Source organism: Electrophorus electricus, chromosome 19 (genome assembly GCF_013358815.1).
Source record: "Electrophorus electricus isolate fEleEle1 chromosome 19, fEleEle1.pri, whole genome shotgun sequence".
Classification (NCBI taxonomy): Eukaryota; Metazoa; Chordata; class Actinopteri; order Gymnotiformes; family Gymnotidae; genus Electrophorus; species Electrophorus electricus.
The window spans coordinates 11,789,651-11,813,578 of NC_049553.1; the positions used below are offsets into that span (position 1 = coordinate 11,789,651).

General features: G+C 43.1%; 1 protein-coding gene across 4 annotated transcripts in view; it reads right to left on the bottom strand.

The window, feature by feature from the left end:
* The window catches only part of dnm3b (dynamin 3b), a 48,086-nt gene extending 24,926 nt beyond the window's left edge, over positions 1-23,160 (bottom strand). For 3 of the 4 annotated variants that reach the window (XM_035519750.1, XM_035519749.1, XM_035519751.1), the window contains exons 1-20: positions 22,844-23,160; positions 22,282-22,566; positions 20,723-20,796; positions 19,996-20,145; positions 18,532-18,735; positions 17,817-17,915; positions 17,450-17,610; positions 16,482-16,624; positions 15,911-16,046; positions 15,379-15,446; positions 14,439-14,577; positions 11,840-11,926; positions 11,227-11,297; positions 10,953-11,004; positions 9,186-9,299; positions 2,364-2,473; positions 1,905-2,016; positions 1,329-1,493; positions 637-875; positions 205-378 (exon numbers count right to left, since the gene is read on the bottom strand). In XM_035519750.1, coding sequence (XP_035375643.1) covers positions 205-378; positions 637-875; positions 1,329-1,493; positions 1,905-2,016; positions 2,364-2,473; positions 9,186-9,299; positions 10,953-11,004; positions 11,227-11,297; positions 11,840-11,926; positions 14,439-14,577; positions 15,379-15,446; positions 15,911-16,046; positions 16,482-16,624; positions 17,450-17,610; positions 17,817-17,915; positions 18,532-18,735; positions 19,996-20,145; positions 20,723-20,796; positions 22,282-22,442 — 2,459 coding nt within the window. In that variant the 5' untranslated portion in view covers positions 22,443-22,566; positions 22,844-23,160. The remainder of the gene's footprint in view (positions 1-204; positions 379-636; positions 876-1,328; positions 1,494-1,904; positions 2,017-2,363; positions 2,474-9,185; positions 9,300-10,952; positions 11,005-11,226; positions 11,298-11,839; positions 11,927-14,438; positions 14,578-15,378; positions 15,447-15,910; positions 16,047-16,481; positions 16,625-17,449; positions 17,611-17,816; positions 17,916-18,531; positions 18,736-19,995; positions 20,146-20,722; positions 20,797-22,281; positions 22,567-22,843) is intronic. The other variant, XM_027033002.2, reaches the window with a different exon arrangement.
* Positions 23,161-23,928: the final 768 nt, after the last annotated feature.

A 23,928-nucleotide genomic window follows, 5' to 3' on the forward strand; every position in this document is an offset into this window, starting at 1 on the left:
ATGCATATGTAAATAGTAATTAGTAGTGCCAATCAGCTTGTTGAGAATTGTTTTTATTATCTGTTAGAGATCTTAGAACTAAGATCAAATCAGCAGTAAGCATTCAGCTCATACTCCATTAAACATCTCCCAGTTAACCATCTCCCACTGTGGGCTATAAAGCCTGGTCAACACTACATACCTGAGCCTCAGGTAAGAGCTCACCTGGGAACACTAGGGGGAGCCCGGTTGGGGCGGTTGGGCACCTGGGGGCTGTCGCCGCTGCTGTTGAAGGGTCCCAGAGGCCCCGGGCGTGATGGAGGCGGAGGGGCCCCTCGACCAGCAGGCCTCTGCCCTGCAGACATCCGGCGTGGAGCAGTGGGGCTGGGCGGAGGAGACCTGGGCAGGAGGGTACGGGAGGCATGTCTAAGCCTGAAGCCTTAACCAGAACACACAGAGCACTGGAAGAGCTGCGAAGGTCAGGACTTGGATGATGCCACAGACAGTGACAGGCTGACCAAATCCAGCTCTAACAGCAATAACCACATCCATAATTAGTTTTTGTCACAGGTGTTGATTACCGGTACCTCTGGTACACCATGACATGGAGAGACTGGAGATCAAAGGTCCAAACATGAACATGATCGGCGCGTTCACCTGCGCCCGCCCCCCTGGCCAGTCTGCAGCCAGGAGCTGTCCACGGGCGGGGGCAGAGGAGTGGTGATGGTGGAGGTGGAGATGTCCCCAATGATGGCTAGCGCCTCCTTCAGGGCGTGGTGTGTACGCAGCACTTCTTCGCGGCGCTGCACCTGCTCCTGGGACTCATCCATCAGCGCGTTCTGGTCGCCGGCGGAGTATAGCTGCGCCAGCAGCTCAGCGTTGATGAAGTCCTTCACCTGAGGAAGAGCAGGCAACACAGTTTCCTCATTGCTGTACCAGGAGCCTTTTTATGATGTGGCCTAACACATAAAAAGAAACCAGCATTCATTATTTTGCACCATATTAAGTGCTGGCAATAAATACTTCAACCCCTTTACACTGGGCATGGTGAGCTAATGTTTTTCCAGCTGTAAAAAAACACCAGATTCCATTAGGTTTGAGACCCATTATATTAAAAGGTGCTATGTAAATGCTATATATTATTAGTAATAGTGGTGTCATTAAAGATAACTAGTACCAGTGGTCACAGTAGTAGCAGAAGTAACATTATAATTAGGAGTAATGGTTAGTTCATGAAGGAAAGTAATCCGGTGTGTTAGGAAAGGGCTATGCTAAGCTGTCTAGGGTGATGGCTCTGTAGGAGAGGAGTTCCCCATCTGTGCCTAACCCACTGTAGGGATGAACCTCACATTAATGATCATCAGGTGCATGATGGTCTTGGGCATCAGGTCGCGGATGCACTTGTTGACAATGGCCATGTAGGACTCCACCAGGTTACGAATGGTCTCCACCTTCCTCTCCAACTGGGGGTCCATAGAGAAATTCTCAGAGGCGCCAGAACTCTCACTCTCCACCTGAAGAAAGAGAGGAAGGGAGATTCCAAGAGAAGTGGGGGAGGGGGTTATGAGGGTGAGATAACAAAGAACAGGGCCCCACTAATGATGCATAAAATGTAGTTTATCATATAGGGTTAAAAAAAAACAACTGAAAACCATAGTACAGCCAGTCAACATTTGCTACCACACTCATAGCTTAGTGTAGAAACCTTCCACAACATCACTTTATTTCCATAATGAGCTCTCCTCTTAACAAAAAATGAAATACACTTAGTGAAATCAGATGTAGCCATGTTCTACCCCATGTTCAGTGATGTGTCGAATTTTGCGTTTTTCTGCTAGAGTTAAACTTAACATATTACACTCCTTCATCCACTGTGGGGAGAGCACAGAACTGCATCTGTCCTATGAATTTTAGCCCGTGCTGACCGAAGATTTCTCGGGGTACACGCCAGCTCTTAGCAGAGAAGCTCTCCAGCTGTCCACCTCCTCCTGGGTGTTGCACGCCAGTTCCAGGAAGCGATTGTCCTTGAAGACATTCCTGAGAGGCAGAGCAGACTGATCAGCAGGAACTGTTAGCCCAAAATGCTAACAGGATGTAAAAGCTAAAGTCATTAATCATGGCGCAAGGTTACCAACAGTTACCAAGGAAGCCTTCATTTATTTATCGATTTATTAAAATGTATTTCACTACAAAGTAAAACAGAAAACAGAATGCATAAAACGTGCCTTTAAATGTGATTTAAATGTAATCAAAGTAATATATTTTAAACGCATTTTAAAAGTAATCCTCTCACCATTGCTGACATGGTTACTGAAATGTGGTTAATCCATTTTCCAAACACCGGCGTTTTAACTCGGACGAGTGTCAGAGGGTGACGGGCCTACCGTTGCTCTGTGTTGAAAATGGCAAACATGTGCTTGCTGGACATGAAGCCCTTCTCCACATCCCTGACCTTCAGGTTGTCCAAAGGCAGCATGTACTTCTTCTCCTTCTCCTGCGGATTAAAACCAAAGCATCCAGCAAAGATGTCAGCAATGGCCTTTAAGGACAACGTGCCAATTCACCCACTAACAAGTTATGTTCGGCCTGGTACGTTTTGTCGAGTGAGGTTCCAGCCTATTGATCTGAGCCTTTCAGAAGAAAGTGACTCCTGTGGAGAGTGCAGCAGAAACTCCACATTACACCCTGCTACAGTCTCTGAGCTCAAAATCTAGTGTCCACAGCACGGAGGTGCCACTTTGTTCCTGAACAGCTCTAACCCTGCCCACTTGGGTGATTTCCCTGCTCTAACACAGCTAATAACCTCGCAATTAACCGATGAGTCAATATGAAGTGTCTGAGCAAGGGAATGAGCAAACGGTGCTGGCCCCGGGCCCTCCACGGCTCCAGAGGGGCCCCGCTGTTCCAGCCAGCACGCTCTGATGTGCATTCAGGACATTCCCACCCAGCTACATCACATCACTGGGACGAAACTCTGGACCTGCAGAGCAAGAGCTGCATGGCAGTTCCAGCCATGACAGGAGTGAACAAAGTGAATAAAAGTGATTAGCGCAGAGGCCTGGAGGTATGAAAACACAGAAAGAGGGAATCTTTAAAAGAAAGAGACATAAAGTGTTATAGGAGGAGCAGAAGGAGTACAGGGGAGTGCAGGGGAGGTATGAAAGATCAAAGTCAGAGAAGGGAAAGAATGAGAATGAGAGAGAGAAATAACACATGTGGAAGACATTAAAACACGCTGTGGTTAAGGAACACCATTGTTTCCCCTCTGAGCACATGCGTGTGTGTGCGTGTGTGTGTGTGCGCGCGCGTGTGTGTGTGTGTGGTGGTGTTGGGGGCTTGTGGTGTCTATGTGCTAAAGCATCCAGATTTTACTGTGTTAGCTTACTGTACTGTAGAGAATAGGGAGTAATATATATGGTTCACAGAAATGAGATGAGGGACTTCTAACTGCATACACCAATGACAACAACCTAGGTCAAAGTAAAGGCTGTTGTGGTGACATTGTGATATTGGACACTTTAACAATATATGGTAGGATTGTTTCAAGATTTGTAGTTTTACCCAAGTTTAAGCCAAATATTCTCCACTTTCCTCTTGATTTATTTCTTAAATGTGCCCCCTCCCCCTCCTGAGAGGGCCCCACTTCCTGCCCCAAGTTTTTCTTGGGGAGAGAGAGTGAGGGAGAAAGAGAGGGAGAGAGGGAAAAAGACAGAGTGAGAGAAGAAGAGAATGAGACGGAAAGAGAGAGTGAGGTGAGAGAGAAGGAGAGGCAGAGAGCAACAGAGTGAGGAGAGAAAGATTAAATGACAGCTTGGCATTAAAGTCTAAACATCTGGTAGTACTTAACAGCAGCAGGAGAGAGAGAGAGAGAGAGAGAGAGAGAGAGAGAGAGAGAGAGAGAGAGAGAGAGAGAGAGAGCACAGTCAGAGTGTGAGAGCCAAGGTCCGATGGGGAAAGCCGGGAGTGACTCCGCTAAGCTGACACAGGGAGAGGGATCCCAAGAGGGCAGCGGTGTCTGGGGACGGCAGAACGATAACCACCACAGAGTCCTGCAGAGCACTCTGTGTCTGGCAACTTGGTGGAACCGCTACACGTCCATGCCATACGAGGAGGTGCAGCTCCTCCCTTTTCTCTTGCTCACTCCCACTCTCCCTCTTTTTCTCTTTTCTTTTTTTTTCCCCTATCCCATGAACGCCCCGCATCCCCCGCACTCGTCCGAGCGAATGTGCCACGTCAAGGGTGGACAGTGCTGGTGCAGGACACTGACAGGACTAGGGGAAGAAAACCAACAAACCTGGGGCAGGGTAAACAAACAAACAAACAAACAAACAAACCGATGCGTCGAATGCTGAGAAACGGAAACTGCAGCTCTGCTCTCTGCCCAAAAAACGACGGACTACTCGCTGTCTCCAGCTCCCTGAAAGGAGGAGGAGGAGGAGGAGGAGGAGGAGGAGGAGGAGAGGATGAAGAAGAGGCAGCGGTGTTCCCCTGCTCCGTCTGCCCAGTGTTCAGACTACCTGTTCATGGGTATGCTAGTGTACAGTAGTCTGCACATTGGTTAGACTGGGTGAGGATGCGACGCCGCTAACCGCCAGGCGCTGACTCACAGCCCGCGTAAACGACAGGACTTGTCTGCTTTCATTCCGGCTCTTCGGTGTGTCAAAACTGTACGTCAAACTTTCACAGTTCTCTTCTGTACTACACTACCTTTCACACATCCAACACCGCTTTAGGCTTTGAGCAACCCGGTCACTCGCACATCGCTCAGAATTTGATTTGAACGTTTTGGTGGAAAACCTTTAGCACCACTAAGCAAAAGATTAAATTATGTAAAATGTAAGCTGCTAACATCCTTAACTAAAAGTTAATTTAAATTTGTGTGAATTATCTGACAATGTGCCATGACAATGCTTTTAAAGTGTAAAGTATCCAAATGAAACACAGGAGGCCCTGACTAAGAATACCCTCTGGTTCGCACTGATCAACTGTTGAAAAAAACCTTTGGAATGCTGCGGTTTTCCAAATGTCAGTGAGTGTAGACTGTTTTGCAGCCAGCTCAAACACCCTGCAATTTTATTGCCATCAAAGAACAACCAAATCCGAAGAATGGATTACTTGAAATATCTTGACTATGTAAAAACATAACATATTTTATTTTTATGTTTGAGTTACTAACATCAAAATAAAATATAGTAATTCCAGCTCAGCTATTATTATAATCAAATAATTTTACACAAATATAAAGTGGTTGCTTACATTAAAGTTCAAATTATTGATTAAAAACAATATTTAAATCATTTAAAACATGGAACCTGTTTCAAGGTTCTGCAAAATCTAAACCAAAAAGCTGAAGTGATGACAGTGATCCAGCTATGATTCTTAAATCTTTTCATAATTGCAATAAAAAGTCTCCTCAGCATCCCAGGAATGTGCTGAAACCTTAACAAACAGCCACTTCTAGACCAGTAACTCTAAGAAGAAATATTTAGTGAGTTTCACTAATCCTTAAACTGACGCTTGTACTTCTACACTCTGTGGATTGAACCACTGCTGAGTTTCTCGGTCTGTAGCTGTTTTCAGACACATCCAGGCTACATTTTATTATGACCGCTCAACAAGTATACGGCTTGTGTCTGGTCCGTATGACATGTTCATGACTGGATTTTTGTACAGCAGAGTAGGTGGAAGAGTTGAGTGCACCATTTCCCCTGCGACTGTGACCTATTATAATCACAGTTAAAAAATAAAATAAAACATTTTTATAACCATGATCAAGTCATGGTATAGCTTGGCCCCTTTCACAATCATTTAGGCACCTTGAACAAATGAAAGTTAAAGGAAAATAGTTTGGTCACCGTTTTTTTTTTTTTTTTTGACTGCCAACATAAACTCTCATCAGCTAGGCAAACACAAATATTATAGAAGAGGGACTGGCTTTGGCAATTTCCTTTAGCAAAGTCTTATTATCTTATCTTGTCTGACCTTATATTGTCCTGTGTTTTAAATTAAATTAAATGTAAAACCTCCTTTGTGAAGATCAGTTAAAGGGGTCCAGTACCATTCTGTGTGAGAGGCTGAATGTTCCCATTTTAAGGAACGCTTCACCTAATGCTACCATTGCTAGTGAGGAAGCAAATATAGTGGACTCATGCTATTTACATTAACAAGCCTCCATTAGCCAGTGATGAAGTGCCCCTTTAAGATAATGATTCTGGCAGCTGCTTGGTGTTAGTTCACATGTAAATATGAATGTGGTGTAGTGCTCGTGCATGTGTGAACACGAATATGGTGAATGTGGTGTAGTGCACATTCACGTGTGAGGATGAATGTGGTGAATGTGGTGTAGCGCTAGTGCACGGGTGAATATGAATATGGTGAATCTGGTGTAGCGCTAGTGCATGTGTGAATATGAATATAGTGAATGTGGTGTAGTGCTTGTGCATGTGTGAATATGAATGTGGTGTAGTGCTCGTGCATGTGTGAACATGAATATGGTGACTGTGGTGTAGTGCACATTCACATGTGAGGATGAATGCGGTGAATGTAGTTGTAGTGCTAGTGCGCGTGTGAATATGAATGTGGTGTAGTGCTTGTGCACATGTGAATATGAATATGGTGAATGTGGTTGTAGTGCTAGTGCGCGTGTGAATATGAATGTGGTGTAGCGCTAATGCACTTGTGAATATGAACAGTGTGAATGTGGTGTAGTGCTTGTGCACATGTGAATATGAATATGGTGAATGTCACTAAGATCCTGTCCAGTGAGTGAAGTAGTGGATCTTTTCTCAGGCTTTAGATCAGTGTTGTTAAACACTAGACTGCATGAGCTGGATTTTATAGCCGTTCTCTGAGAGCATGTGGGGCTCACAGATTGGTAAAGGTGACATGTGGAAACTGTAGGGCTGTGTAGGATTTGCTCAAAGCAAGTTGATTGGCTGCCGGCATTTTACATAAGGCAAAAAAAAGGAAAAAACTATAGATTTCTGAGCCAAGAATGTGTGTTAGCTCAGAATGGCTGACAATAAATATAGAGCAGGTATGTTTTTTAGTCAGCATGTGTGCATGTCTGTATGTCAGCAGCAATATGAGAGAATCCAAATGAAGAGAGCATTATATAATTGGATTCAGAGAATATTTAACAAAGTCATCCAATAAAGCAATCTTTTATCATCATCACTGACAACAGAATGGGTCAAACTCTTTAAACCATTCACTGGTGTGTGTGTGTGTGTGTGTGTGTGTGTGTGTGTATGTGTGTGTGTGTGTGTGTGTGTGTGTGTGTGTGTGTGTGTGTGTGTGTGTGTGTGTGTGTGTGTCAGCTCCAGTGAGCTCAAGAGCTCAAGCAAATGCTTCAAGTCTAAATAAATTGGAATCAGAAAGCAAGGAGGGAGAGAGAGAGAGAGAGAGAGAAAGATAGAGAGAGAGACAGAGAGAGAGAGAGAGAGAGAGAGAGAGAGAGAGAGAGAGAGAGAGAGAGAAAGCAGTAAAGAGAGAAGAGACAGAGAGGAAGTGAGAAAAAGACAAGGAGAAAGCAAGACGGAGAAAAGAAAGAGATTCAAAAAGAATCAAGAGAAAAACAAAGCAATTGTTCTTAAAAAGTATTCAGTCAATGCAAGCTACAGGGAGAAGTGTCCACTATAGGGAGAAGTGTCCACTACAAGGAGAAGTGTCCACTCCAGGGAGAAGTGTCCACTATAGGGAGAAATGTCCACTACAGGGAGAGGTGTCCACTCCAGGGAGAAGTGTCCACTATAGGGAGAAGTGTCCACTCCAGGGAGAAGTGTCCACTATAGGGAGAAGTGTCCACTACAAGGAGAAGTGTCCACTATAGGGAGAAGTGTCCACTACAAGGAGAAGTGTCCACTCCAGGGAGAAGTGTCCACTATAGGGAGAAGTGTCGACTACAGGGAGAGGTGTCCACTCCAGGGAGAAGTGTCCACTATAGGGAGAAGTGTCCACTACAAGGAGAAGTGTCCACTATAGGGAGAAGTGTCCACTACAAGGAGAAGTGTCCACTCCAGGGAGAGGTGTCCACTACAAGGAGAAGTGTCCACTATAGGGAGAAGTGTCCACTACATGGAGAAGTGTCCACTCCAGGGAGAGGTGTCCACTACAGGGAGAAGTGTCCACTATAGGGAGAAGTGTCCACTACATGGAGAAGTGTCCACTCCAGGGAGAGGTGTCCACTATAGGGAGAAGTGTCCACTACATGGAGAAGTGTCCACTCCAGGGAGAGGTGTCCACTACAGGGAGAGGTGTCCACTATAGGGAGAGGTGTCCACTACAGGGAGAAGTGTCCACTGAACTCTTCAGTCAGTGCTGCATTTTGAACATCTAATGCTTTAGCTGCACTGTCATAATATAGAATTACAGGACACGGCAGAGAACATATTATTTAATTTCTGCCACAATGTATGCTGGTATAATTGTACATTAAATATTAGTGAAGTAGGTTACTCTCTCTGTGTGTGTGTGTGTGTGTGTGTGTGTGTGTGTGTGTGTGTGTGTGTGTGTGTGTGTGTGTGTGTGTGTGTGTGCATTTTTGCTACTGCTGTGTCTCAGTGGCTTGATGGTGGTGCACAATTTGTTTTTGTTTCTTTTCCCAGTGCACAATTTGGGTGATGAGGCTAATGAGACAGCAGGGGCCAGAAGACAGACTGTGTGGGGAACACCAGACTAGGTGGACTTGGAGCAGCAGTTGTGGTGTGTCTGCCTGTCTACACTTGCTGTGCAGGACATCAGGGAGGCTGTACAGCAGGCACAGACAGGCAGACAGACAGCAACCCACCAGGAAGGACAAACAGACACCTGGACCAGCCGGTCCCACACGGAGCCCTGGATTCAGCAATCAGCAAGAAGGCAGCACATACGACTCTCTCGTGGCTCCTTTCCTTTCTCTGTATATCCTCACCGTGACTCACAAGTACATAAGGCCAGCCTGAGCTGGTGGTTGTGGGAGTCCTTCCCTTGCACAAAGGCACCTAAGCCTGAGCTGCACTAGTGGTGCTGCGATAACATGCACTGCTCCAAGCAAACGCGTCAGCTCATTATAAACGTGCTCGAGTTCTGCCTCTGGAATTGGAAAAATGAAAACTGAAATGAAAAAAAAAAGAAAAAATGGGAACATGCCACAGAACCACACAGGACTTCAGCACTGGGGTCCTGCATGCATGCGACACAGCAGTGAGACCCACACGGAGACACACCTCGTCATCCTTGAACCAGGACAAACTTTCTGCCGTCAGCACGAACCAGTACTCCTTGGCTCCACCTTTCATTATGCTGATGTTGTTGATGGTCAACCAGCCCTTGCGAATAACCTGATCAAAGGTCAAAGGTCAAATGTTAGGCAAGTCTCATGGAACACATGTAGCACAGAACATAAAATTAGATATCCACCATTGGCATCTCATGGAAAACAAGCCATTTATGTGTGTATAGAGTGCTTACTGTGAAAGATCATGGTTAAATAAAAATCTTTAAGCACTGCAAGAATTCAAGTCCAGAAAGTGTAGTGTTTGTGAAAGAGTGATTGTTGCCTGGTTACTCTCAAAACAGCCATTCACATATTAGTACAGAGACATGTGAGTGATGCATTGTGGTCCCTGTACAAGCAACACAGATCATGACAAAAATAGACAGCAAACAGTGAACGTGGTCTCTAGAGAAACTTTAAAATCAACACTCAAACACCTTAAAAGTGTATCTGTTGTGCATCTGTGTATTTATACATATATGTGTGCTACTGTCAAGAGGCTCTGTCCAAAGCATTCCAGGTTACATGCAGTATGACAAGCGTAGTTTCCACCTAAAAGAAACGGATCCCTAGACTACACTGAAAGTGGTGCTTAGACATGTGTTTCAGGACACTAAACACACTTTATTTCTTACAGTTCTGCCAGAGGCAGGTGGAGATGTGGGCTGAGAAAGTAACACTCAGCTAGCTAGCTAGCTAGCTAGCTAGCTAGATAGATAGATAGATAGCTAGATAGCTAGCTAGCTAGCTAGCTAGCTAGCTAGCTAGATAGATAGATAGATAGATAGATAGATAGATAGAAATTGGTAGATTAACACGAAGCACAAAGCTTCTTGCTCCATCTAAAGCCAGCACACCAGAACAGGTGATTTCAGTAAAACACCACCTGGTTGGAAGCTGGTGATAATTAGCCCCGAGTCTGAGCTGAGCACTGCAGGCTTCTGAGGGAATGACTTATTAAACTGTTCAGACAGACTTACCTGAAATAATTCCAATTCCTGAAACATGCCATGGATTTTTTATCATAACATAAATTAACTAACTATACAACATCCAAAGTAAAATGTCCATTTTAATGAAATTGTATTGAATGAATAAAACTGAATCTGTGACAGTCAATTACACAGATTTCTGCACATAGAGCCATTTTAAACAGATTCCTATATGTCTTTAACACTAACCCTAAGACTTTTTATGAATCGTAGATTTTAAAAACTTTGCTAATAGGCCTGAACTATTTTTTACAAAATGGCTTAGCCCACGTGTAGAAAACCGATGTGAACAGATGGTGTCCTTACTTACCTGGATGTCCTGTCAGAGCAGAAAACAAGGTAGCACTTCTTAAATGAGGGAGGCATGCATGGGGATGCTCGCTCACAGAGAGGGGTAAGGTGAGAAAGAAGACACTGGCCATGATGACATAAAAAAGAGCTCATGAAAAGAGAAAAATGACTGCACCGAAAGCAGAAGCAGAACTTTGGACATGACAAAACTGACCAGTGCAGAACTCAGATCAGTTCAGATATATCTAACAGCACATCAACTCAAACCAGCACAACTCAAACCAGTTCAAATAAAATGAGCAGGTACTGAATAGATAAATCAGACTGGTGGAGTCAGGCTTTTCATTTGAGAAAAGCAAAGTAGCAACAAAAGAGCCTGACGATATGTGCAAAACAAACACACACACACACACAAACACACACACAATGCTCACTTGGTTTCCTGCAGAACTTGTCTTGTTTGCTTGGCTGCTCCGCTGTTGGGCACTTTCATTGACAAAGAAAGACAGAAAGAGGAAAATTGGCACAAACAGAGAAAGAAGAGAGTATATGATCAGAGATGACCGAGTGCCAGGTAAAGCAAGACTACGTCAGGCTTGCTTCAGATAAAAACGCATTAGCGCTGACCACGATCCCCTCTGCACTGTGACTCGCTGTACTAGAGCTCAGGCCAGGTCTAGGCCTCCATCATATTTACAGGATACCTACTTGGCAAAGCCAATGAAATCCTCATGGTTGGTGTTGATGTACGCCAGCTGGACATCAATCAGCAGCAGAACCTGAGGTAATATGTAAAGAAAGAAACGTCCGTGAACCACCACCCAGGACTTCTCATCATCCGTGTCCATGTTTATGTATAACTGTAGGACATGAACAAGTGATCAATTGAAAGTGTATGTGAGTATGAGGATAGATAAATGTTTGCCAGGGTATGTTTTTGTGTGTATGTGTTTGCAACATAGGTTCTCTTCATGGCTGTTGAGGGCCCTGACGTGTAATGTGTGGGGTTCTCCACAGGTTTGCTTGGGCTTTGGAACATTTACTTTTACAGCATTTAGCTGACACTTTTATTATGAATGAGTATAATTTGAGGATTAAGGGTCTTGCTCAGAGGCCCAACAGTGGTCACTTGGCAGCACTATGGCTTGAATTGGCAATCTTCTGATTACTAGTCGAATACCATAACCACTGAGCTACCACTGCCCTGCTGGAACAGGGTGAACCTCCAAATGGAGCAGTGTGCAGGTGTATGGCAGGACTGGCACTGGGATCCAGTAGGACAGGACTGGCACTGGGATCCAGTAGGACAGGTGGACATTACCTGCTCTTTCGCCCGACTCTCCCGCTCTCGAATGTGGGAGGTGACAATTCGCTCAGTCTCCTCCCTCAGCATGGGGAATGTACCCAACTAGGGAGACACAGAACACACATGAGCCCAGTATCAGACCAGACAGAGAACACACATGAGCTAAGCATCAGACCAGACAGAGAACACACATGAGTCCAGTATCCGACCAGACAGAGAACACACGAGTCCAGTATCAGACCAGACAGAGAACACACATGAGCCCAGTATCAGACCAGACAGAGAACACACATGAGCCCAGTATCAGACCAGACAGAGAACACACATGAGCCAAGCATCAGACCAGACAGAGAACACACATGAGCCCAGTATCAGACCAGACAGAGAACACACATGAGCCAAGCATCAGACCAGACAGAGAACACACATGAGCCCAGTATCAGACCAGACAGAGAACACACATGAGCCCAGTATCAGACCAGACAGAGAACACACATGAGCCAAGCATCAGACCAGACAGAGAACACACATGAGCCAAGCATCAGACCAGACAGAGAACACACATGAGCCAAGCATCAGACCAGACAGAGAACACGCCTGTTTGTTTGTCATTTCAGGCAGGAGTCGAAGCAGCCGAGAAGCTCCAGATGCTTAATGTAGCCTGGTTTGCATTCACCATGTACAGTGTCTTGCTCAAGTATTCTACTTCCATAAAAGTCATCATATCGATCTAAATTATAAATAACACTTTTTGTGCTATTATATTTATTTAAAAAGAAAACTCAAAATAAAATCAAAGTGATATTGATTATATGAAAAAAATTTAGTAACAAAAATTAATAGCTAAAAAATGCTGTACTCAAGTTCTGTGCAAAGGAAGTGCCCAATGTCCAGAGATGAAGGACAACACTCTAACAGCCAGACTACGATTGGCCTCTACCTGTGGATCATTAAAAAGATTAACTTTTTCTGGATAAAAGACCTGAAAAAAGATAAAAGAAAATATAAATAATGGAGCCATTGAAGTACCATTGGTCACAGAGTGAATATAAAGGAAAGCTGTGAAAAGGAAAACCAAAGAGAATTTTAGGGAAATCAGAGATGAAGTTCTAGAGAAGTGTTTGGATATCCCCGTGAACACTGTTGGCTCAGTAGTCCAACCAACCAACCTGAACATCCTGGAGGGAATCTGCCCAGAGGAATAGATGAAAATCCCTCCCAAACTGTGTGGCTCTGGCAGAATCCCACCCCAACAAATTCCCTCCAAAACTGTGTAACTCTGGTAGAAACCCACCAACAAACTAGTTTTTCCTGTTATTGCTGCAAAAGGTGGATATACAAATTGAAAGCATTTTTTTCTCTTTTTCTTTCTTTTTAAATATCTGCTGACAAATAAAGAATTTTCAGGGAATTTATTTTAAGGGAATATTGGATTCCAATAAAATGTTTCATTTGTAGTCCAGATTAATCTGACTTTTAAGGAAGTTAAATCAAGGTGCTTTATATTAACTTGATAGAAAGAAACATAAATTGGCTATACAGCTAAATGCTGTAAATGTAAATTGGCTATATAAAAAGTACACCTACTGTAAAACCTTTAAGTACGACAGAGGATTTCTCTATGAACACCAATCATATGTGGTTAACATATGTGGTTGCAATTGTTATGTAATTGTAAACATATTTTCTAAATACGATGACGCGCTTGCTTGCTTGCTTACTATAATACAGAGCCAGTGGAATGAAAATGGACTGCTACGACCGCATTAGAACATGACTCTGATAGTAACACTGCATTACTGGCTATTTAAATTAGTAAATGTTTCATATTAATGACATGAATAAGTGATGGGCTTAATCTAGATCACACTGGTACCTACACAGACTTCACTATTATATGACATCGGTAATAAGTACATCACTGTTCATTACTTCAGAATGACCATCCGGTTATTATGTCACTGGAAACCACACAATGACGTGCTTTCAGCCATTATAAGATTGAAAGTGATCTGTTGTTTACATTAGCTCTTCACCAGTTACTCACAATATAATTATGACGTCAGGAGCCAATGAAAGGTCCTATTGCTTCTGGCTATTTTTTTTTATTGTAAATGTCATCAGCAAAGAAGAATTGTTGACAGCAGACTGATTTGTCAACTAAACTGCTAGGATTAATGGGAAGTGCCAAACTAGATAACTCTAGTTACAGCCCACTGGGAGACTGCCACAACCTGTACAGTCCACTGGCAGACTGCCACAACCTGTATAGTCCACTGGGAGACTGCCACAAGCTGCACGCACACCACCAGATTCATAACCTGGGTCTCCTGCATTCAGACATGTGGCATCTGGAGGGGCTTGGCCCTATCCGAGGCCAACGTGTACATTCTAAAATGCTTAACAGATAGCTTTAAATACATATTTTTCTAACATTTTGTCTTACCTTAGAATTCCTAATTTGATCAAAAAAGGAATTTCAAAACGTTTTCAAAATAAGCAGAATTTTTTTAAAGAATTTTAATAGCTTTGAATAAAAACCTTTGTTGGGGTTACAAAGATAAGAAATACTGTCCCTTATAAGAGTAGTGACAGAAGCAGGAGTCATTTTTACCTTATTGGCACACTGGCGGACCGTGTTGATGAGCTCCTGAATGACCAAGTCAATGCACTTAATGCAGGGCTCCTTCAGTTTCACAATCTGCTTCTTTACAATGGCCTCGAAGGCCATGTCAGGGGTAAACAGACCTGTCCTGGAGACATGAACACAGGCACGGAGCAGTGAATCAGACCTCAAACAATCGCACGCAACAGTGAATCAGACCTCATACAATCACATGCAATAGTGAATCAGACCTCAAACAATCACAGGCAACAGTGAATCAGACCTCAAATAATCACATGCAGCTGAGAGATGCATGTGCAACCCTGGAACTGCAAGTAGTAGTTATGACAGCTATCTAGTTTCCAGTTCATTCAAGAGCCCATTGAAAGACCTGGTACACTAAATACCATAATTCAGTCTTATCAGTCAGAGCTAAGTCAATATTGCTTTGCGGGTTTGGTTTGCAGGTTTTGTATTGTGTCACTACACTCTCTATTTCACTAACATGCCCTCCTTCTTAACACAGCAGGAATAATCATCTAATGCCATGTATTGTGCAATATGGAGGAGCAATCACTTGCTGCTGTGTGTAGTGGAGTATAGAATAGTAATCAGCTGATTCCCATGTATAGTGGAGTATAGCGGAGTAACCAGCTAATTCCATGTATAGTGGAGTATACAGAGTAACTGGCTAATTCCATGTATGTGGGAGCATAGCGGAGTAACCCATATTCCGTGTATGGTGGAGTATAGCGGAGTAACCAGCTAATTCCATGTATAGTGGAGTATAGCGGAGTAACCAGCTAATTCCATGTATAGTGGAGTATACGGAGTAACTGGCTAATTCCATGTATGTGGGAGTGTAGCGGAGTAACCCATATTCCGTGTATGGTGGAGTATAGCGGAATAACCAGCTAATTCCATGTATAGTGGTGTATAGAGTTATCACCTGATGCCGTGTATGTTTTTGATGGCATAGCTGATCTCCCGGCGCATTTCTTTGTCATCACACTCCATCTATGGGTCACAGATGGACACAGACACGCAGTCATTACACTTGCCATTAAAGTGTCTGCTCACTGTATACATTTAGACACTTTCTACTATTTTACATAAGAAGTCTTTGTTGTACTAGTAAAGAACATTTCAACACTGCCAGGCATAAAACATGAACATACTATAGTGATGATACTAGTTCTCGCTGAATAATAACACGTCTCTCTGAATGAAATCACTTCTCACTTAATGATAACATGACTTACTGAATGATAACATGTCTCACTGAATGATAACACTTCTGAATAAAGTATGTGTTGATCATAAAACCTTTCACTGAATGTTAACACTTTTTACTGAAGTAAATATCCAAACCCAGCATGCTTTTTAAAATAGACATTGTCACAAAACAGCTTGATAGAAGTGTGGAATGAAACGCTTGATAAGCCCCCCCCACACACACACACACAAACACACACACTTACCTTAACCAGCTCAAAAGGGAAGCGTTCGTGGAAAATGCGGTTGATTTTGGCTCCTCCTGATAGCTCAACAGTGTCCACCTGATCACCAGATCCCTCAATCCGTTTCTCAAAGTCCACCGCAAACTGCTGCACCATCCTGAATGGCACACAGAGACACACACGCACATGCGCACACACAAATGCACACACCCACACTCCTCTTCTAAGACCTTAACAATAAAATTCCAGCCACTTGAATGAAGTTGGTGTATTAATTACTGGAAACGGTGAGGATGAAAAATGTCTTTTAATACTTTAATGCCTAGAGAAATCTGATTGTTGCATTGTGTCAGCCAGCTTGGATGTGTGTATTGTGTTTTAATGTGTGAGTAGGGGCCCACTGGATGGATGAGCGTGTTTTGTTGTTTTAGGACGTGCTAAGTAAATTTGTGCTGTTTTTCTTATATAGGTCATTGCAAATGTTTGTGTTGTGTTGTGTCAGTAGCTGGTTGGACATTTATGGTGTATCATGTCATGTCATTTTATTGTGCTGTGTTGCGTCATATTGTGTTGTGTTGTGTGTTGAACTGACTGCAGGAGGGCCTTAGTCTTGCGGGACGGGTCGTCCGGCCGGAAGTGACGGTATTCCTCCGCCTCCTTGTCCAGGGCGAGGACCTGAGACTGCAGCTTGCTCCGAAATGCAGGCAGTGTGTCCCGGATGTGATTGGTCAGTTGCTATGGACACAGAGAAGTCGTCAGGAGAGAGTGTGGAAGTTAACCAGTGTTCCAAAAAATACTGTTTGCCATGGGATGAGGGCACCACAATAACTAGAAGCTTGGGTCCATCATTATCCCGGAGATCTACATCTACAGTAGTTCTGCCACTAGTCTGACACACCTGCCTGAGCTACAACAGCATGTGGGCTGAGCTGGGCCTGTTGGATCTGGGCTGGGACTAGGCTCTATGAGACAGCCCCTCCACTGACTGAGCACTCACATCTGAGAGTCAGTGCAGAGCAGGAATGTTGAGAAACTAAAGAGGAGATTCGGTTCCTTTGCTAATTGGGACTGCAGACACAGAAACAGATACTGGATAAGCAAAACTATTCTGCTGTTGCAGAAATAAATGTTTGCTTGTAAGTTGCAATAATGGAACATTAATTTTAATTTCTAAATATGTAACTTATGGTGTGTCTATTTTTCACAACAATTAAATTGACTCTGACTACAAATGAATTCAACACATATCAATAATATCTTAGAAAATAACAGAGCGATATTAAAAATTCCTGTGCTCTGCTATAGCCTAATTCTTGACTTATATATACCGTCTTAATAGTACCATCTACAAATCTCCTTAGATGTCTCAAATTAAATCTTCAGACTAAATGTATTAGCTAATACTATTTTCTCAAATCATTCAGCAGACATGTTGTTTTACCTTATGTGTTACAATACACACAACCAAAACTGTGTGAGTTATTTCTTCTGTTCCGTGTCTTTCCTGTTCACACTCTAGAGGAAGTCCCCAGGCAGAGAATGGTCCCCTCAGGCTGTTACCTGATTGAGGGTTTTCTGCAGGTGGGGTGTGCCCATGCTGTCAGCCAGATGCCTGTAGCTGGGATGGGTCAGGAAGAACTTTCTTTCTGCGGCCAAAGCAGCTTTGATGTCCTTCTTTCCTTCAATATCCTTCTGACTGCGGTTCACCACTCCGATATAACCTGAGAGGTGGGGAGTGCAACAGGGCAAGAGAGAAAATGAAAAAGAGAGTGAGAGAGACAGAGAAAAAAAAAAGCAGACTTGAGTAAGGGGCAGAGACTTTTTGAACGTTAAATAAACCAAAAACAAAAGTGATCAAATGAGTTAGGAAAGAAAATTGGTACAAAGTTGGGTAGATAAATATCGGGAGCAGCGGTCTGTGGCTCACCCCTGCGCAGCGGGAGCAGCTTGTTCTCCAGAACATCTTGAGCATCAGTTCCCTCGTCCATCAGGTCCAGCTTCGTAATCACGCCGATCGTCCTTAGACCTACAGCAGAACTACCCCAAGGTCAGACTGGAACAGCTGCTGCGCATCAGTACAGTTTACAGTCTTGACGGGATTAATGAGTAACAATTTTCTGCCTTTATTTTGAAGCTGAATACTATAATGTTGACCAGACTGTTGGCCATATAATTGGTTACAATATTGGGATAGTAAAATAACCTCTTTTGTCACCATAACCGCTGTGGAAAAGAAAGGTCTCATCCTTCATTCCCAGACTACCATGGGTCTTCGTATCTCGTCAGTAAGTAACACACCACAGCTACAACCATTAAGAACAATGTATTTCCAAATGACGAAATGAAGTTTAAATGGAAAACATGAAGATTTTATGGAAAAAAGCACTTCTTGTTCCTTTAAAAAAAAACCTTTTGTTAGGAAAAGCTGTTTTCGTTGCCTTGGTTTATAAATGTCAAACAGAACAAGCCACTGGAGCTTGAGAGACAGTTTCAAAAAAGACCAAACGTCACACGGTGCAGAGTTAAACAAAATCTGAACTTCAATCAGATTCAGAAGCCTGCGCTTTTTACTAACCACCCAGCGGCTGACCAGACCCTGCTCACATCACTCTCGACCACCACTGACGTCCTAGCGGTCTCACCCTGAGGGTCCACGTCTTTGGCAAGCTTGAGGGCGTCGGAGTTGGCCAGGTCAGTGTTGGCCGGTGTGACGGCCAGGATGAGGCAGCTCTCCCTGGTGATAAACTGCATGATCATGTCCCGGATCTGCTGCTCGATGTCTGCAGGCTGGTCGCCCACCGGCACCTTCGTGATGCCGGGCAGGTCAATCAGGGTCAGGTTCAACACTGCACACAGAAAAGAGGATTCAGTTCGGTCTGAGTCGGTTCGATTCAGTTCAGTTAACTTCAGTTTGATTCAACTGCATTCTGAGTGCTTCTCATAAAAGGCAGCATCACAGAGGAGGTTTACCTAGCGCAGGAACCAAAATTAGTGAAGACAATTGTGACCGAACAAAACAGTGAAAAAAACATAGGAGGAGCCAACACTTGAAAAGCCTAAAAAAGTACACTTTTCTAAGTATTCAGCTGAGAATTATAACCCCAAAATGCTCAAGTCACTAATAATATTAAAATTAAGTTAGTTAAAATTATGTAACTGAGCTTGTGTCAGTTGATCTTGATAACTTTTCTTTGTACTTCCTAACTTTCCTTCATGGCCTTTAGCCTTTTTGAGTGAAATATTACCTGAAAAGGCTAATGACAAAATGCTGCACCGTTAAGTCTTATTAACATTTTGATAATTTTGATTAATGCAGGCTGCACTTTGAATTTTTGTGTAATTTTGAAACACCTCTGCTCAAAGTCATGTTCTAGCCATGTCATCAGGGCACTGGAGGAGCCCTCCATGAACTCTTTAGAGTTGAACATCTTTGCAACACAGATGGCTCAGTGGCAAAGGAGCTGGTCTGACAGCACACTGAGCATAACGTGCAGAAGGGCACAGATATTAACAGCAACTGACTGGTGTGGTTTGTTTACTAGAGTACAGCTAATATCTATTACAGTCAGTATTCATTTTTTGCACTGTTAAGCATTTAGCAGTCTCATTTCCTTAATATCATTTTCACAGGTCACAAGCATTTTAGAGGAGAAGGGAGCATTTACAAAAGAGGTCCTCAAAACTAATAACTGTTGTTCAGAAAATGAATCAGAAAGTCAGAAAAGGAGAGGAAATCTGATTCCCTGTGAGTGCATTTACATTTCAGTTCTTGTATTGTGGGTGAAGAGCTAAGAGCCTGTGTTTTTACACTGGCACACAATTCTGTGAATCTTCAGCTGTGGGCAGTTGGTTACGAAATGAGGCAGAAATCAAAAATGCGCGTCTGCCCTTATCTGCATTTTCAGATTTGATTCTTCATTACATAACTTCCAAGATGTCTCTCCTCTTATGCCTCAATTTTATATAACTCTAAATGACCAATGTTTTCACATTTCAAAGGAAGTCACTGTTGTAGAGATCCACCATAGTAAGTAAAGGAAATCTTCAGTGCATATTGCATGCAGATGCAACCTGGGTGAATGTACAAAGTTGAGGTTAGACGCTACCATGTGGAGAATACACCCTCAGGTTGATGGGGACAGGGGAGATGCCCTTGTTGGCTCCGGTAACACGGTCCGTTTCCGCCTCAATCTCCTGGCGCACCTCATCGAAATCTGTGAATTTCTTTCCTTTGCAGTGAAGAAATTCTCCCCACTCTGCAGGTGCATACAGAAAACAGACTGAATTTAAAAGCTATACTATTCACGAACACTTCTGCATGCATATATTATAACACATAAGAAATTATATAAGTTGATTTAAATGTTAAAAGGAAACTGATTGCTTTAAATAACTGGATCTACTTTAAATGAGCAATTATGCACTAAAAAGGTCACCATGCAAACTTCCTGTCTGTTGTGTCATAATGAAGCTGAGCAAGAGTCTCTCTGATTTGATTACTGAATGCCACTGTAAACCAATCACAGGCTGCGATAATTGCTGCCTGATATTGTTTAACCTATCCATATCTGCAGGACCTTGTAAATAACAGGTGCCCTGTCTAAACACTGAACAAAATTACCCTGCAAGTGAATGTAGTGAAATGAAGTGAATGTACTTCTAGTGTGAGGTGACCAATTCGCAGTGACTATACATTTATTTGATAGGGCAAAGGAAATGGATTATGACAAATGCATTTCATGGAAGCATGTACATCTGTATTTACGTATGTTTGTGTGTGTGTGTGTGTGTGTGTGTGTGTGTGCATGTGTTCATATAAGCAGGGGTGCTCACCTGTGATAGCATTGATAAGTTGCAGCACTAGAGGCCTGCGAGTGACAATCCCAGAGCCACGAGGCAGAAAATCCCTGAAAAATAATGTACCCTATAAGAATCCCTGAATAATAATGTACCCAATAAGAAACCTTGAATAATAATGTACCCAATGAGAACCTATTAATCATAATGTAACCAATGAGAATCACTGAATAATATACCCAGTGAGAATCCCTGAATAATAATGTAACCAATGAGATTACATGAATAATAATGTACCCAATGAAAATCTATGAATAATAATGTACCAAATTAGAATCCCTGAATAATAATGTACCCAATGAGAACAGAAGCCGCAGAAGGAAGCGTGAAAGTGGACTAACAAGGAAATTGGGCTGGAGTTTATGTGACCTGAACTTGAGTAGCACTAGTATTTTTTTTTAACTGACCCAGAAAATTGATCCCTCACAAAGCAATTAGCTCAGAGGAAAAAAGAACTTAGCAGTCATTAAGTGGCATGCGGGTAAAGGGTTACTGCCATAATAATGACATACCAAGAAAAGGTCAATTATAGGTGCCCATTCAATATCAAAGGATACAAAGGCAACACCACTCTCACCCAGTGTATCCAGAGTATACCGCTTATAGTTTATAAATGCTAGTGTTCTTGCAGAATACTGGTGGCAGAAAACTAGCACAGTGTAGCAGAATCTGAGCAACACACTCCCCAGCCGCTTGATTGGAAACACCTATCCTACAGGTTTCATAGATGCATTTTATCAGTGTGGCTGCATGCAGTTGTCCATCTGTTGTCATACACATATTGTGAGAGCCTCTTCACCCTGCTGAGAATGATCCGTTACCAAAAATACCCGGCCAACAGCGTCCCTGTGGTCAGAAACTGCCCACTGATGAAGACAGGAGGATGGCTGGCAATCTGTGCATGCTAACAGATGAGCTGTAGATACCAAACCTATTCCTATGAGGTTTGTCTTAAGGAAGGTATTTCTAACTCAGGGGCTGGAGTTGATTTTAAGCTGAGATTGTGTGGCTCTGTTACGTGTTGCATAATGTGATGTGTTATTTATCTGTTAAGTGCTAAATGTATTATTTATGAGATTAAACAAGAGTGAGTTTTTTTTTTTTTCAAAACATCTGCTCACTAATGGAGCTGTTCAGAGACAACGGAAATGTAACCTAAATACTGCCTATACTGTGTTAGTATAGAAGTAGGCTAATAATAATAATAATAATAATAATAATAATAATAATAATAATAATAATAATCAATTAATACGAGGATATGCAATGGAAGGCGTTCAAAAAAAAAAAAAACCACGCCACAATATTCTGCCAGTGGACATCAGAACAGACATCGTGGATGCGGGGATGCGACGACCTTCACAATATCCGCTTGCAGTACTTTCACGTAAAGTATATTTGTAGGTCGGCGAATCTGCGCATCACGCACGAGAAACCTGCGCTATTGCAAAGCATCCCGCGCGTTCCTGTCCTCGCGGGTATCGCCTTATCAAAGATATAACTGAATAACAGTATACTCGACTTTCCTAGCTTACTTTCCTACGAAGTTCTCCAACACGGAGCTTTTCCCGGCGCTCTGCCCTCCGACAACCGCGATCTGCGGCAGGTCGAGGTTGCACGCTTGGCCGATGCTACTGAATGCATCCTGCAGGCTGTTGACCAGCGGGATGAGGTCCTCCATACCCCGGTTACCCATGCTGCCGGCGCGTTAGGGGGGCGAGCGAGAGAGAAGGATGCGGCGCTGTCTTCGTCCTGGCTAGAGAGGCGGTTGATGCATACACATCTAGATGCACACTGCCCCGAGCCAGGCGTCTATTCAGCTAAGGAAAGAGACAAGAGCAATATTGCGCAGTTGCTTCACTCTCCGCGACATTGTTATTTTCAAGGGCATCGGGGAACATGAGGTGCCTTTTATTACCTAATTCTAGTGCCGGCTACTGCTTATAACTATAAAGATGTCAGAGGAAAAAGGTACTGTGGCATATAACGTGGTTCTGTGCTACGTTCAAATTCATTTGCAAGGGATGCTCGATGGTAAATCGCGCGACAATGAACACTGCCTTGTTAATGACATAATCCACAAAAGGAAAGATTTACCGCTATTCCGGTCCAGATAACCCTTCTTCCAGCAGTTCTGCGGCGCGTCTTCACGAACCTTTAATTCCCAAGGACTAATCCCGTTACTGAGGCTGGATATGAGGTCGAATAACATACAAGTATAGGGTTCACGTCTCTTGGAAAGGCCTGTTGCTTTATATGTGTCTTAATGGATCCGAATGGGCACATCTGTGCGTCAGAAGGCCATTTCATCCTAAACCCATATTCACCAATGACAGATTAATCGCTCTTTAACGCAGCCGCAATAATTACGACTCGTGTTGTGGTGGACGGATGCAAAATGTGACCAATAAGAGATCGTCCGACTTTCGAGGGTACACGCTAAGAGATCCTATAGGAAGAGATTTGAGCACAACAAACACGCCCTTTTTATTACATCGTGCAGTCAACGCCGTGAGTCACGGCTGCGCATGACTGCGCATTACGGAATCCCACAGGCTGGAAAATTTCATGTCGACATTATAAAATTTCATAATAGCCACTAAGGGTCCTGACCAAGTGAATTCATGGGTCTTATGTTGAAATAAATATCATTGCTTACTGACAATTATAACCAGGTCTCATGGGACACACCCAAATTTTGGTCACAGCTGGATGCTGTGATGGAATTAGTGAGACCACAAGAATGCGACAGTCACTGGAACTCAGATCAGTTCGGAATAATAAGATGATCAGAAATGATAATCGCGGATAGATGCTAAATTTAGAAGGCAGTGTTATACGCACAGGCTACTAATATGCTAAATCTAAATGACATGGGCCTATGATTACTGTGGTAGGACTGTCAGTTCTGGTCATGCCTGTTCAAAAGGAACGACGTGGAGAGAACTAGCAAAGCAGTTTTTTTAAGTAAAGGCCGTTAAATAAATGCCTGCGTCAATTTTTATTTATTTATTTATTTATTTTTTATTTATTTATTTTTTTTAATGGCGCTGGTGTAGTATCTCTTTGTTACCAGTAGGTGTCAGTATTTATGAAAAATGACTAAATAGGTTTTCAGGGGAATCTTAGCCCTTTCAGTATAGTTTGGAGCTCTCAGGAGACATGGGCCTACATCAAAGTAC